Below are 14799 nucleotides of genomic sequence, written 5' to 3'. Positions count from 1 at the left end.
AGCTATTTAGAGGCAAATAAAGGACCAAAGCTAAAGCTTTCTGACTCCTAGCACTGTTCTCCTATTATACTGCCTTCTTTTCAGTAAAAGTATATTCTTCATACAAGTTTATATAAATAAGGAAGGTAAAAATAATCCATTTCCTTTGCTTAAGGCTCCCTGAATAATCATTGTGTACTGTACATTTGTCATTAGATAATTTGAGGTTTTCTTGCTTTATAAGTAAGGCAAAATGTCAGAATATTTAAATTTTTTCTAAATAGGTAATTGGTTTTAGATGTAAGGTTTTATTGGGCATTATTTCAAGTAAAATCAAATGAAGCTCTAATAATTCCTTTGGCATTTTTTCAGAGTTGCTTCAGATTGCTGGAATTAGTCCACATGGTAATGCTTTAGGAGCATCAATGCAGCAACAAGTAAACCAACAAATACCTCAGGAAAAACGAGGAGGTGAAGTATTGGATTCTTCCCATGATGACATAAAACTTGAAAAGAGTAATATTTTGCTGCTTGGACCAACTGGGTCAGGTAAATAACTTACTGAAAAATCACTACTCATTAAAAAAAAATAGAATATAAATGATTCTGTAACCTGTGTCTTATGACTGGGGGATTCTCACTCTTAAGAAGAACATCTAAGGCCAATCTTATGGTAGTTATAAAGGACTTAGAACTGAATTTGAGGTGTTGGTATTGCCTTTAGGCCAGTCCCTAATATCTTAACAGGAATAATGAAAATAGCATACCATTATATCTGAGTAATAGTAGAGAAAAGATGTAACACTAATTTTTCTTATTATACATTCTTCATATTTAATTTGTTTTGCATTTTTGTAGAGAAATTCCATGACAACACTTATAGTAAATTTTTACTTACTGTTTCTATTTGTAGGTAAAACTCTTCTGGCACAAACCCTAGCTAAATGCCTTGATGTCCCTTTTGCTATCTGTGACTGTACGACTCTGACTCAGGCTGGATATGTAGGTGAAGATATTGAATCTGTGATTGCCAAACTGCTCCAAGATGCCAATTATAATGTAGAAAAAGCACAACAAGGTATGTTTCAGTGTAGTTTGTCCCCAGATATAGTCTGTTGGGGAAGCAGTCTAATAGCAAGAGAATATAATTTTTATTTTGACTCAAGGAGTAAAATTCTATAATTATATAAAAGTAGGTATGTTAAAACATTTTCTAGCATACTAAGGGCCACAAAGTTTGCTTTGCCTTAATGTTATAATATGGCTACTAGGGTGAAAACAGGCTAAATGACTATTCCATTAGATCCTTAATACTATCATTGTTTTTCCTGTTCTGACTTTCCTCTATATACTCATAATGCTGGGGTGGGGTAAGGGAGGGGACAAGGACAAGTGCAGGAGAGTGCAAGATGTATATAGAAACAAATTAGGCTGTTGACTTAGGGGATGTCATAGATGCTGCATTCCTCTTTTCCCTATCTATCATCTGTCCTTGTTTACACGAAGAGCTTGACAGCTTCCTGTCCAAATTCCTTTAAGACAAGAATATAGATGGGAAAAAATAAGCTAAAATTTTGCTAATACCAGCCCTGTATCCACCTTCTGCTTTCACACTATGCCTCTATCTCAGCTTCTTAGAATAAAGAACCTGAAAACATTAGTGGGGTAGATAACTATTGTCATAGAGAATTGGTTATTATACCCAAGTGATATTCTATAGAATAAATTATAAAACGTTTGCACAAAATGATGAGTGGGAAAGCTAGCAGTGTATTTTTATAGTATTAAGCCATTGTATATGTTAAGTGTTAAAGATTAAATAACCTTGCTCTCTAGCTACTTAGTCGTTTAAAGCTGAGTTATCTTGTGTATATCTTTTTCATATTATAAATAAATAGAATTCTCCTTAAATTATAGGAATTGTCTTTCTGGATGAAGTAGATAAGATTGGCAGTGTGCCAGGCATTCATCAGTTACGGGATGTAGGTGGAGAAGGCGTTCAGCAAGTAAGCAGTTGAATATTTTGTTCAAGTCCACTAAAAGGAAGGGAATACATCAACCTCCCAAATATTGTACGTTTGGTTTCACATTCAATTAGATTCTGTTTTGTTTATTTCTCCCACTCCAAACTCCATATACCATTTAGTTCAGGTCCTAAGAGAAAGCTGTTGGCGATTTTAAATACCAAATTACCTTTGTTAGGAAATTAAAAATACTTTAAAGAAATAAATGAAATTTAATTTTTGTTGGTTTTATTACACGAAGGCCCAGTTAAACATTTCTAGAGGACTCTTGAAGAAAGTTCTGGTTCTAACTAGACATAAATGAACTATGTACATGTATCTTATTCTTTGCACTTAATTAGAAGATAAAATAGAGTTTTATGCCTTATAGAGTCATACTTAAAGTCATAATAATTTATTGGGCAACTTGACCTTTTACTGGTAACTAATTATGACATAAACTACAGGGTAAGGAAAATTGCTTTTGTTTTTTTGACCAAGACATAGACAGGTACAGTTACACTTATAAAATGTGCTGGATGATGTTTTTTATAAAGGCATCTCAATATATAGGTATTCTCAAAGTTTAACACTAGGAGTAGAATAGAATTTTAATTTGCATGAAAGACAAATCTTCAAATATTTTCAAATTTTGAATGTTCCCACCATGGTTGGATAACATCTTAGAGAGCCATAATTCTATCTTTATGTCAGAACTATGTCTTTACCATCAAAAACAACCTCTTGGGTTGACTGTTTCCTGAATGCATCAGGAGTCCTATAACTATTCCAAATAAATTTATGAATAATTAATGTGATAGTATATTAGATTTTCATGTTAGTTATCGAAATGTGGGAGTTTTCTTCAGTTATGCTCATTGACCATAACCGCATGTTATTTTCCCCATTGAATCCCATTACCTAAAGTATAATAAATAATACGCTTATATGATGATGCCATAAATCATTTATTCTTTATTTAGGGCTTATTAAAACTACTAGAAGGCACAATAGTCAATGTTCCAGAAAAGAATTCCCGTAAGCTACGTGGAGAAACGGTACAAGTTGATACAACAAACATCCTGTTTGTTGCATCTGGTGCTTTCAATGGTTTGGATAGAATCATCAGCAGGAGAAAAAATGAAAAGGTAAGTTTTTCTGAGTGATTACTAGGAGAGAAAGCATTTGAAGTTAGAGGATGGACCCTCAGTTTCTAATCTCATATCTGCTGGCTGCCAGTTGTGGATTTTTACGAGTTAGGTTTTCTTGGAGTATACCAGAAATATATGCCTAGTTATTTTTAAAATTTCAGAGTAGTAGTTTGGAAGATTTCTAAATATCATCTATATATATGGGCGTTTTTAAAGTATAACTTGATGATTTCAATTTTATATTTCATCTAAGGAGTTTTTTATTATTTGAGGTAGCTGCTGTATCAGTAAAAATTCTACTCATTTCTCTTGCCCAATTCACTGGAGCCCAATAAAGAGCTTGTCTCCATTGCTCCTGTCCATAGAGTCTTCATAGATCACTGCTGACATGCACAAATGGAGGAAAGCAGTTTGGAGGTTGGGGGAAGGGTTGTGATCCCACCTAGTTTTTTTTCTTTCTTTTTTTTTTTTTAAATTACCTTTTTTTAATTTTAATTTTTATTTATTTTTATTTATTTATTTTTTTCTGTACGTGGGCCTCTCACTGTTGTGGCCTCTCCCGTTGCGGAGCACAGGCTCTGGACGCTCAGGTTCAGTAGCCATGGCTCACGGGCCCAGCCGCTCCACGGCATGTGGGATCTTCCCGGACCGGGGCACGAACCTGTGTCCCCTGCATCAGCAGGCGGACTCTCAACCACTGCGCCACCAGGGAAGCCCCCCACCTAGTTTTATAGATGTTTCTTAAACATTCTTATAAGCCTTGATTTTAACTGGAACTTATTTTTTTTTTTTTTTTTTTTTTTTTTTGCTGTACGCGGGCCTCTCACTGCTGTGGCCTCTCCCGTTGCGGAGCACAGGCTCCGGACACACAGGCTCTGCGGCCACGGCTCGCGGGCCCAGCCGCTCCGCGGCATGTGGGATCCTCCGGGATAGGGGCACGAACCCGTGTCCCCTGCATCGGCAGGCGGACTCCCAACCACTGCGCCACCAGGGAAGCCCCTGGAACTTATTTTTTTTCATATCCTCAAAGTTCATGCCCAGTACCTATTTACTGATTGATTATGATAAAATGTAATGTCAGCATAGTGGCAAGAAGCCCAAAAACATGCCTGTTTTCCATGCTTTTGTGTTTTACATAATAGCCACAAATGATACCTTTTATATAATATATTCTACGTAAATGAATATATCATAGATCACCTCTTTGCTATATTGCTTGCTTTAAGTCTCCTTGGCCTTGCATGTTTAGTAGTTTACTTTAGTTTTTAGTTTAGTAGTAGTAGCTACTAATGTAATAGTTTAGTAGTAGTAAAAAAAATAAATAAAATAACGCTGCTAATAAATGGTTGCCTGTGTTAATTCCTTTGCATAGCCTAGATGAGAAACCTCTTGTACAGATACTAACAGAGCCAGGCAGTGCTGTTATTCCTCAATAAGGTTAGATTTTTATTTTTCATATTAGTTAATTTATGTTTTTCTTGCTTTTGAAATTCTGTATAAATTAGCCTAATAAATTAGAAGAAATTATTTCTTTGTGTGTGTGCCCTCATACACACGCATGCGTTTGAGAGAGACAGATGGGGGAGGGTGGGGAAGAGAGAGAGAGAACTTTATATTCAAAATTCTGTAACCAAAGGCAAGGACCATGTTCTTATATTTATTTATAATTCATACTTCCAAAAAGAATTTGAAGCTAGAAACATTTAGAAAAGAACAATTAAAAGTATTATTAGTAAAGAGATCAGAAACATGTAAAAGGAAGGTTTAGGTCATTTCAACTTAGTGGAAATTAAGTCACTCTGTTTAGCTTTGAACTTCTTAATGAAAAGTAGGGAGAAATCGTGAGCTAGTTTTTATTGCCTGAAAGAGGAAGGGTATGATGTCTTCATGAGAGACAAAGATTAAAAAAGAGTTTTTCACTTAGATTTTTTTTTTTAATTTATTTTGGCTGTGCCAGGTCTTAGTTGCAGCATGCAGGATCTTTGTTGTGGCATGTTTAGTTGCGGCATGCAGGATCTTTAGTTGCAGCATGCGAACTCTTAGTTGTGGCATGCATGTGGGATCTAGTTCCCCAACCAGGGATTGAACCCGGGCCCCCTCCATTGGGAGCGTGGAGTCTCACCCACTGGACCACAAGGGAAGTCCCTGTCACATAGATTTTTAGGAAAAGAAGACAGAGACATAAGAGAGTCTGCAACGGTGATTTTATAGGGATTAAACACATCCATTTGGCTACTGTTTTTACCAAACCTCATTGAAAGCCAGGAGAACAATATAAATAATATACCTCTACCTCTTCCTAACCATATGAAACTGCTTGCAGTCTTAAGTTTTATTCCTATTGCCTTTGCTCATGTCCTCCCCACCTCAGTCTAGTTGGCAGATATGTGTTCATTTTTTTTAACACAATAAACATTTATTTCTTGCTCAAACAAATCCAGAAGTGTATTGGGTGGTAATATGTGTTCATTCTTTAAGACTCAGTCTGTTAAATGATTAGGCAATTCCTCTGTGAAGACTTTCTTGGTCACCTCCTACCCTCCGTCCCCAGTATTTCCTCTTTTCTTTCTTTCCACTGCTGTAGTTTCCTGTACAGTTGTCCTTCATTGCACCTATGATGCTTTAATACCTTCATGTGTTCTCACTGTAAATAAGTTCCTTTAGGTTAGGATAAGGGCTGTCTTCAGGTCTGTATCCTCAGTGTTTTATAATAATGCTTAATGCTTAATAAATGTGTATCCAATATATAATAAATATGAGTATATATATTTATTACTATATATGCCTATATTGTATATATAATAAATGCTTAATATATGTTTAAATTATTGAATGAAAGGTATTTGGCTTTCTGATACACTAACTGTCCACATACACAGCTTAGAGTATCAGGAATGGATTTTTAACTTAGCTGTTTTCTCATATATCATGTACTTGTTCTTTTGACAAAAGTTGTATGACATATCAAAATTAAACTTCAGACAGTTGCCTGGAGTATAGTTCTTTTATATTGACTAAAGCAAGATCCATACACCTTAGATACACAACTTTTTGCAGCAAAGTTACCATTTTTGTTTGATGTCCTTACATGTTCTTTATAAAATCGAAATTATTCTAACTCATAGGATATTCTAACTCACAGTATGCAACCCCAAATCACGATTTTAATAGAATGCTTAGCAATGACTTAGGACACTTGTGGATAATTTTAAGTCTGCTTGTTCCATAGGCACTACTCCTGTTTACAGTATTACAAAACTGACTTTGGTTACAAAATAATTACTATCTCTGTTTCCACAGTTCTTGCACATTTTGGAAGCCACACTAGTCTAGAGGTCTCAGAAAAATCCTGCAACATCATTGTATGAGTTCTAAGGGACTTCCCTTCACAGTTCTTACTTACCTACTTTTACTAGAATTCATTCTTTGAGAGTTGGTTAGGTTCTCAATTCTGAAGGCAGATAGACCTGAGTTTGAATCCTGGCTTTTACCACTAGCAGCAATGAGAGCTTTGGTCAAGGTACTTAACCTCTCTAAGCCTTTTTTCTTCATTGTAAAATATAAATGATAATACTTTCTTCTGCTTTGAAGAAGGCATGAGATATGCATGTAAAATGCTGAGCACGATGCAGCTTTATTCTGTTATTTGTAATACCTGTCTTTTCTTTGGCAGTATCTTGGATTTGGAACACCATCTAATCTGGGAAAAGGCAGAAGGGCTGCAGCTGCTGCAGACCTTGCCAATCGAAGTGGAGAATCAAATACTCACCAAGACATTGAAGAAAAAGATCGTTTATTACGTCATGTGGAAGCCAGAGATCTCATTGAATTTGGCATGATTCCTGAGTTTGTGGGACGGTTGCCTGTGGTAGTTCCTTTACATAGCCTAGATGAGAAAACACTTGTACAAATACTAACTGAGCCACGTAATGCTGTTATTCCTCAGTACCAGGCCTTATTCAGCATGGATAAGGTTAGATATTTATTTTTTATACTTACTTAATTTATGGGTTTTTTTTTTTTTGCTACTGAAACTCTACATGTGTTAGCCTAACAAATTAAAAAGCAATACTTAAAAAAAAAAAAAGCAATACTTATCTGGAATACCAGCCTATTCCTCACTAAATATGGATCTAGGAATCAGGGAAGGCACGTTGTGTCATATTAGACACTTAGGAGTTGGCTTTATTTTTTTCTTAATTAAAATCGACATTGTAGCTTAAAGCCCAAGGATACATATAGAGAGAAATTGTGCTAGCAGCCTACCACTAACCCCTCAAGCCAGGCACACAGGATTGTCTTTTCAGCCTTGATATTCTAAATGCTTTCATTGTGACATACTAGGTATACTTTTTTCTAAAGTTAGCTCTCACATCTAGTTCTCTGCAGCCCAACACCTGGAGCCATATATCTAATCAGATAGCAAATGTTTGTGTTTTCTGAACCTAGTGTCTCAAAATATCAGTCTCCTTCCCTCCATTGCCACTGTCCCTACCTCAAGTCAATCTCCTTTATCATTCTTCACCTTGACCCATGCATTTACTTCCTAATTGGTCTCTCTGTCTAAAGTCTGTCTCTGACCACCACCACCAAAATATTATCATCTCCCACTTTACTTCCAGAGTGGATCTTTTTAAAATTATTGAACACAGTGTCCAACAAATAGATATTAAGTTCTTAATAAATACTTAATGAATAAACACAAAGCTAATTATTTTACTTCCCTCCTTAAAAGTCCTTCATTGGTCCCCTAGCCTTATTTAGATGCCCCCACTTTGATGCTCTCTTAGCACCATGTGCAAACACTATGCTGTAAATGCTCTTTTGCTAATTTGTCACCACCCAATACACTTAAGTTTCTTGAGGGCAAAGGTGGTGTCTGATTCATCACTCAGTTTCTAATATATAAACACACAGGGGTTCAGTAAATGTTGAATAAAGTCCTAGAAAATCCATGTTAATGTAGAAAACCTCTTCAAGGACTAAGGACAAACTTGTGATTCATACTGATACCTTTCCATAGGTTAATTCATAGAAACAAGTGCTTTTTGAAGGCAAGGTTCTGAAGCACCATGAGAGATAATTACCTCACTTAAAATTTACATTTTCTGGATGTAGAAATTAATAAACAAAAGTTGTTTAATACCAAGATTTTATAAAATCTGATGTTCCAAAGTATTTTGATTTTGGGAGGGTATATTAACTTCTCAGTAAGTTTTGGAATTTGTGGTAATTTAGAGAGACTTGTCTAAAGTTTTACCTTTGTTCTATAGGATGAGAGGGTTAGTAACACTCTTTAAAATGAATATTTTCCAGAAATGAAGTTATAGTCTAAAAATGCTTTAGTCTGAAAGGGGATAGGGTCAGTCAAGACACAAAGGTTCTGACCCTGTGTTTCTGAGTATTAGTGAATCAGTGTACTTAACTCTCTGGAACTTATTTCTTTACCAGTAAAGTCAGGGCATTAGTCTCTTTTTGTTCTAAAAAGACCAGTAATGGTGGTAGGTAGTAATAGTTAGTAGATCAAATACTGCATGGTTATATTAGGAAAATATCATCAAGTATTATCTGAGTTATTTCTTTTGAATATATTTGTAGTGTGAACTGAATGTTACTGAAGATGCTTTGAAAGCTATAGCCAGATTGGCACTAGAACGAAAAACAGGTGCACGAGGCCTCCGGTCCATAATGGTAAGTTGGCATAAATTTACAGAAACTAGATTATTTCTTGGTCTGAATTTTGAGAATATTAAACCTCGATGTTTTCCTCTGGAAATACATCCAGAAAATTGGTCTAATATTTTTTGTGATTTTTTTTTGGTCACAGTATATTTTTCTTTTTTCTAAAAAGGAACTTCAAGGTGTTTGCAACAAAGGACATACAGTTAATATGATTAATATGATTAATGAAATAGAGGAAATCAGGATCATGGGAAGGAGAATTTCAGAAAACTCTACATAGGCCTTTTGACTTAAGCTCCAGAGTGCCTTCTCAGAATCATTGAAATCCTCATTGTTGTTTTTTGTTTGAAATTAAGTTGTAGATACTGTGGCATTTTACCCCTAAATTCTTCAGTATGTTATGAACTCACTATTTTTATTTTGTTACAAATCCTAGAGACCCAGCCTACTTTGAGTCACCACCTACCCTCTTCCTTAGAGTTCTCTCCCCTACTCTCCCAGGTCTGGCTGTACAGTGGGTTACTATTTCCCTGCATGCTCCCAAAGCAAGCACATATTCTGTTCTCTGAGGATTTCACTGCTAAATATTACTTCTCTCATCTCAGTAGGACTTTTTGATTAGAACTACATATCCATCACAATTTGAGATTTTACTCTTTAATGAAGGCCTGGACTTCAGGTGTTGTGACAGGTTTATAAGCATGTAAACTAGAAGAACAGGTGATATAGTTGACATTTTTAGAAAATTTGATGTACTCAACCAGTATTTTCCTTAAGATGGAATATAATCCAGCCCCTACTCATAGGCAAAACTAGTTTTCTTTAGTAAATAACTTTAGATCTACTGCAGCACTTAAGACGAATGCCTGTTTGAAGTCATAGCTTGGTAGAGATGATTTAGGATTAAATCGTTTTCAAATTAAGGATTACTAGTTGACCTCCTTTGGTCATAGAGTATGTCAGGAATGCTTCTGAGTAACATCTGAATCACATACAAAATGAAGGTACAGTCTTTTTATATGTGCATGGTGACCTAAGTAGGCAGAACTACATACAAAAAGCCTTCCCTTATAGAATGACTTCTCTCTGAATTTAGTTAGAAGCTGTTTTAATATGAAGAATATGAAAGCTTTTACATTGACTTTTCAACGTTCAGTTACTGGTGCATAACAGGGACTCCATAATATTTGTTGAGTTGATGAATTTGATTGATAACCTATAGAATACAAGCATTTTATATGTAACCTCAGTTTTCCATGTAATTCATTACTTTTTTATCTCTTTAGGAAAAGCTGTTACTAGAACCAATGTTCGAAGTCCCTAATTCTGATATTGTATGTGTGGAGGTTGACAAAGAAGTAGTAGAAGGAAAGAAGGAACCAGGATACATCCGGTAAAGTGTATTGTCAAACTAAAACAGATTTAAAGCTTAAGATAGGCTCTCTATTGCTATGGTTTATCGGTCTGTCATAAAATTGTATAAAAATCCTTATAAATCATAAAGGAATCAGTTATCTCAAGTTTTCTGTAGAAAAATTTTCTAATTTTGGTTTATAAAATGATATTTTGAGTCTTGAAAATTGATCTTCAAAATTAGTCTCCACTTGGGACTTCCCTGGTGGTGCAGTGGATGACTCCACGCTCCCAATGCAGGGGGCCCGGGTTAGATCCCTGGTCAGGGAACTAGATCCCACGTGCATGCTGCAACTAAGAGTTCACATGCCACAACCAAGAAGCCCACCTACCACAACTAAGACCTGGTGCAACCAAATAAATAAATATTAAAAAAAATTAGTCTCCACTTTTTTCTCCTAAAGGAAGAAGTATCAAAAAAAGATATAAAAGTAATCCAAATGAAAAGACTTAAATGAACTTTGCTGCTAATTCTGTAATTTATGAATTACTTGTTTCATGTCTTTCATAAGACCAAAACTTTAAAAATATTTATTTATTTACTTGGCTGCGTCGGGTCTTAGTTGTGGCATGAGGGATCTTTGTTGCGGCATGTGGGATCTTTCATTGTGGTGCAAGGGCTCTTCACTGTGGCGCACAGGCCTCTCTCTAGTTGTGGTCCCGTGGGCTCTGGCTCTCTAGTTGTGGCGTGCAGGCTCAGTAGTTGCAGTGTGTGGGCTCAGTAGTTGGGGAGCACGGGTTTAGTTGCCCCGCGGCATGTGGAATCTTAGTTCCCAGACCAGGGATTGAACCTGTGTCCCTGCATTGGAAAGTGGGTTCTTAAGCCCTGGACCACCAGGGAAGACCCACATAAGAACAAAACTTTGATGACATAATTTTTCTCTTAGTCGTATCTTATCAGTTGACAAATTTGACATATCTTTCACTGCTTTATTTAACTATTCTAGGGGTCAGTAAACTGTCTTGTACAGGGCTAGATTAATACTTCAGGGCCATACAATCTGTATTGCAGCTACTCTGCCCTCATAGCACTAGAGCTACAGTCCGTAAATGAATGAGCATGTCTGTGTTCAGATAAATATTTACAAAACAAATGATGGGCTTTATTTGGCCTGCAGGCTGTAGTTTACTGACCCAGATCTATTCAATAAATATTTATTAAACAGTGCTTGACATTAATGTTACCTACATAAAAATTAGATTTCTGTCACAACATATGTTTTATGCTTATCTTCTAAGGTAACTTATGAGGCAGTTGATTGTTTTTTTGTTTGTTTGTTTGTTTTTGGTTGTTTTTTTTTTTTTTTTGCGGTACGCGGGCCTCTCACTGCTGCGGCCTCTCCCGTTGCGGGGCACAGGCTCCGGACACGCAGGCTCAGCGGTCATGGCTCATGGGCCCAGCCACTCCGCGGCATGTGGGATCTTCCCGGACTGGGGCACGAACCCATGTCTCCTGCATCGGCAGGTGGACTCAACCACTGCACCACCAGGGAAGCCCAGTTGATTGGTTTTGAACAACCTTTACTTATTCAAAGAGATATAATCTCTCATTTTTATTGTTTAATATTAATATGTAAAGGAATTGTGGTGGTCTGATCATAATTTTGACTAATTTGAGTCATATTGGTTTGATCAGAAGCTTTCCACTTCTTTACCATTGACATGCTAAATGTCAAGCATTTTCGTTAAAATAATAGATTCTACTTTTTTGCTGGAGGAAAGGCCTTCACAGTTGAAGCCTTGTTGTTGATTTATTTCAGTAAAAAATATGTTTGGGAAAACTACTTGTAGTTTTTGGTTGTGTGCTCTAAATGTTTCCCATATTTTACCATTAAGCAATCTTAGTATTAGAAGTGCTCTTAATATTTTCCTTCTTTGTATGTCATTTCTAGCTAAATGGATTAATTTTTTATTATTCATTTTTTTGAGAAGTTGTGTTTACCCCTAAAGTCTTATTTAAAAAAACAAAAAACACTGATGGCTTTTCATTATAGGGCTCCAACGAAAGAATCCTCTGAAGAGGAGTATGACTCTGGAGTTGAAGAAGAAGGATGGCCTCGTCAAGCAGATGCTGCAAACAGCTAAACTGTCAGACTTCTGTCCTGTATATAAAGTTTTCCTTCTTCTGTTTAGGATCGTAACTGTCTCTACAGTCTGACATTAAAAGCATTGGATCTATCTTGGATATCATACATGGTCAGAAGCTTTTAGGATAAAAATCAGATCATGTATATAATGTAACATCACATTGATTTATACAGACTGACATTACATGGACTTTAATGACACAATGTTCAGAGACAAAATGTACATTATTTTGGTTTGGTTTTTAAAAAATATGCTTTAAAAAAATTCCTAGGAGTTCTTTTAAGCAATGCAGGTGTTGCAATAACTGTGGATTTTACAATAATGTAACTATAAATGGGAAAATAAATTCTTTAAAATTGAAGATTGGGATGCCATTCTTTAGTTTAGCCTTTTCTACCCATGTTTGTTTCCTGAAAATATTAGAATTTTTTTCATCTTAAAAATTGGAATAGGTAGTTTCCAAGTAGTTAAAGATTTCATGGAAAAAGTACCCCGAAGAACCTTATTTTGATGATTTGTTTAGCTGTATTCTTAGTCTTATCCACTAATGCATGACACTAAACTTCCCCATTGGACTATAAAAAAAGGCCATTCTCTTGCTGACTTGTCTGATTTGCCATCTTTGGTCCATTTTAGTACCATGAGTGAGCAGATGGAATTGAAGTCTGCCTTAAATCTTCAGAAAAAGACTACATCTAATTCTAAAAGTAGCATTACAGCCATGTGCTGAGCTAAATAAAATATCCTAATACATTTACCTAAAGTACTTAGTTTTTTGTTGTTTTCTGGTGCTGGATATTTGTCTAATTCTTTGGCTTCATAGAATATTAAAGAAAATCTATGCTATCAGCAGAAGGGAATGTGTTCATACTAAAATATGTTATTAACTTCCATTATATAAGAAAACTAAACAGTGGGGGAAATTTGGGGGACTTAACAGTGAAAATTATTTCATTTGATTCCATAAATATTAAAATATTTGGGTACCTTTTAAACTTTTTTCTTTCCCACTATATTGATAGAAGTTCCTATACTGTCCCTTCAGTTCAGCCTCGTTGGAAATTGTTTAAATCAGAGTACCTTTAAACATTTGTTTTCAGTTTTTAGTTTATAAACTCGAGTTTTCCTCTTACTGCCCCCGCCCCCATTTTCTTAGGAAAAGAACCCTAAGCTATTAGCAAATTCTACATCTTGTTGATGAAATTGGGTTTTCTGTGATGTAATAAGAGATGTTAGATATCTATTTATGGCTGGGGTAGGACCAGAAATGCACTTTTGCAAAGTGTTTAAGCCTGGTTGCTAGAGTATAGAACAGAAACTGGTTATCTTTCTTGGTCTCCCTAGTAATGGTTGAAGTTCTTCTCAGGAAGTCTTTCATATTATAACTGTTCCTTATCTTTTTCTTACAGCCTCATCATTTTCCTTTTTGTAGAGTGAAAATTGGAGTAGCTACTAAATACATTAAAGGCAGTCCTCCAGAAATGCACTGGGAGACATTTTAGTCACAACAACTTACATTTGGTTTTGAAAGTTAAAGCATAATTGATGTTTTTAAATTAAACACAACTGAGTATAACTACGGTTTGTATCTTGAAACTTGTTTTGGCATTTGAATAAAACAAAAGGATTAAATGAAAGCCATTGTTGTGGTGTGTCCATAATGCAGTGCCATTTTTAAAAGGACACAGATATCATGAGTGGCTTTATTCTAGAGACTGTTAATCCTGACACATTCATATTCCTCTAATAAATTCTCCTAGTTGTAGATTCCACAGACAAAAAGTCTGTTTATGTTAAACATTGATTGAAAATCCTTACTTAAATATCCTGCATGGGCCCCACACTAGGAATACAGACCAAGCTTTCCAAGAAGTTTACTAGTCTAGTAGGGGAAGCAAATACAAACATCAGTGCATTATAATAATGGAAGTGAGGTAGGTACCAGGTGTGGCACAAAAGGTTATAGCCCAGATGGATCTGGAAGAACAAGTAGGAATTTTCCAGAAAGGAATAATGAAAATTAAATCAAAATCTCAGAAATGTGAAACAACTAGGGAGATTTAGGAGTTGAGAAATAGGCAACCAGTACAACTTCATGTTACTACTCTGAGATGACCATTTAATGTATTTTCTCCCCTCTCCATCTTGCTGAAGACTTTGCCTTTCATTGAGAAACCATCAAAAGATGGAACTCATCTTCCCACCGTCAAATCTATAAATGTATCTGCTTCAGCACCCAACCTTTCTTTCCAGTTACAGCTGAAGGATCCCTTTTATCAAAACTCAGTCACTCCATGTTATTATGAGGGGATCCCATCATCCCCTCTCATTTCTTAAGGCCTCCGGTTCTTTTGTTAGTATCTCTACTACATTATTGGTCTCCTTCCTTCTGAAACATTCCCAGAAGCATCTAAACAATGCCTAGTATTTCCTGTTCTATAGCAAACCCCCAAGCTTATTTTTCACTTGGCTTTCCAACTACA

The 14799-nt window shown here is 35.8% G+C and overlaps 1 protein-coding gene across 1 annotated transcript in view; it reads left to right on the top strand.

Moving 5' to 3' along the window:
- CLPX (caseinolytic mitochondrial matrix peptidase chaperone subunit X) overlaps window positions 1-13892 on the top strand; it is a 35881-nt gene extending 21989 nt beyond the window's left edge. Inside the window, exons 7-14 of the mRNA XM_081229239.1 lie at window positions 352-528; window positions 893-1057; window positions 1897-1985; window positions 2966-3130; window positions 6807-7106; window positions 8732-8824; window positions 10102-10208; window positions 12223-13892. Of these exons, the coding sequence (XP_081085365.1) occupies window positions 352-528; window positions 893-1057; window positions 1897-1985; window positions 2966-3130; window positions 6807-7106; window positions 8732-8824; window positions 10102-10208; window positions 12223-12313 (1187 nt within the window). The 3' untranslated portion in view covers window positions 12314-13892. The remainder of the gene's footprint in view (window positions 1-351; window positions 529-892; window positions 1058-1896; window positions 1986-2965; window positions 3131-6806; window positions 7107-8731; window positions 8825-10101; window positions 10209-12222) is intronic.
- The last annotated feature ends 907 nt before the right edge of the window (window positions 13893-14799 follow it).

Source organism: Mesoplodon bidens (genome assembly GCF_964165515.1).
Source record: "Mesoplodon bidens genome assembly, chromosome: 3".
In the NCBI taxonomy this organism is placed as follows: Eukaryota; Metazoa; Chordata; class Mammalia; order Artiodactyla; family Ziphiidae; genus Mesoplodon; species Mesoplodon bidens.
The sequence above is the reverse complement of the archived record's forward strand: the minus strand, read 5'-3'. Positions and strand labels throughout refer to the sequence as shown.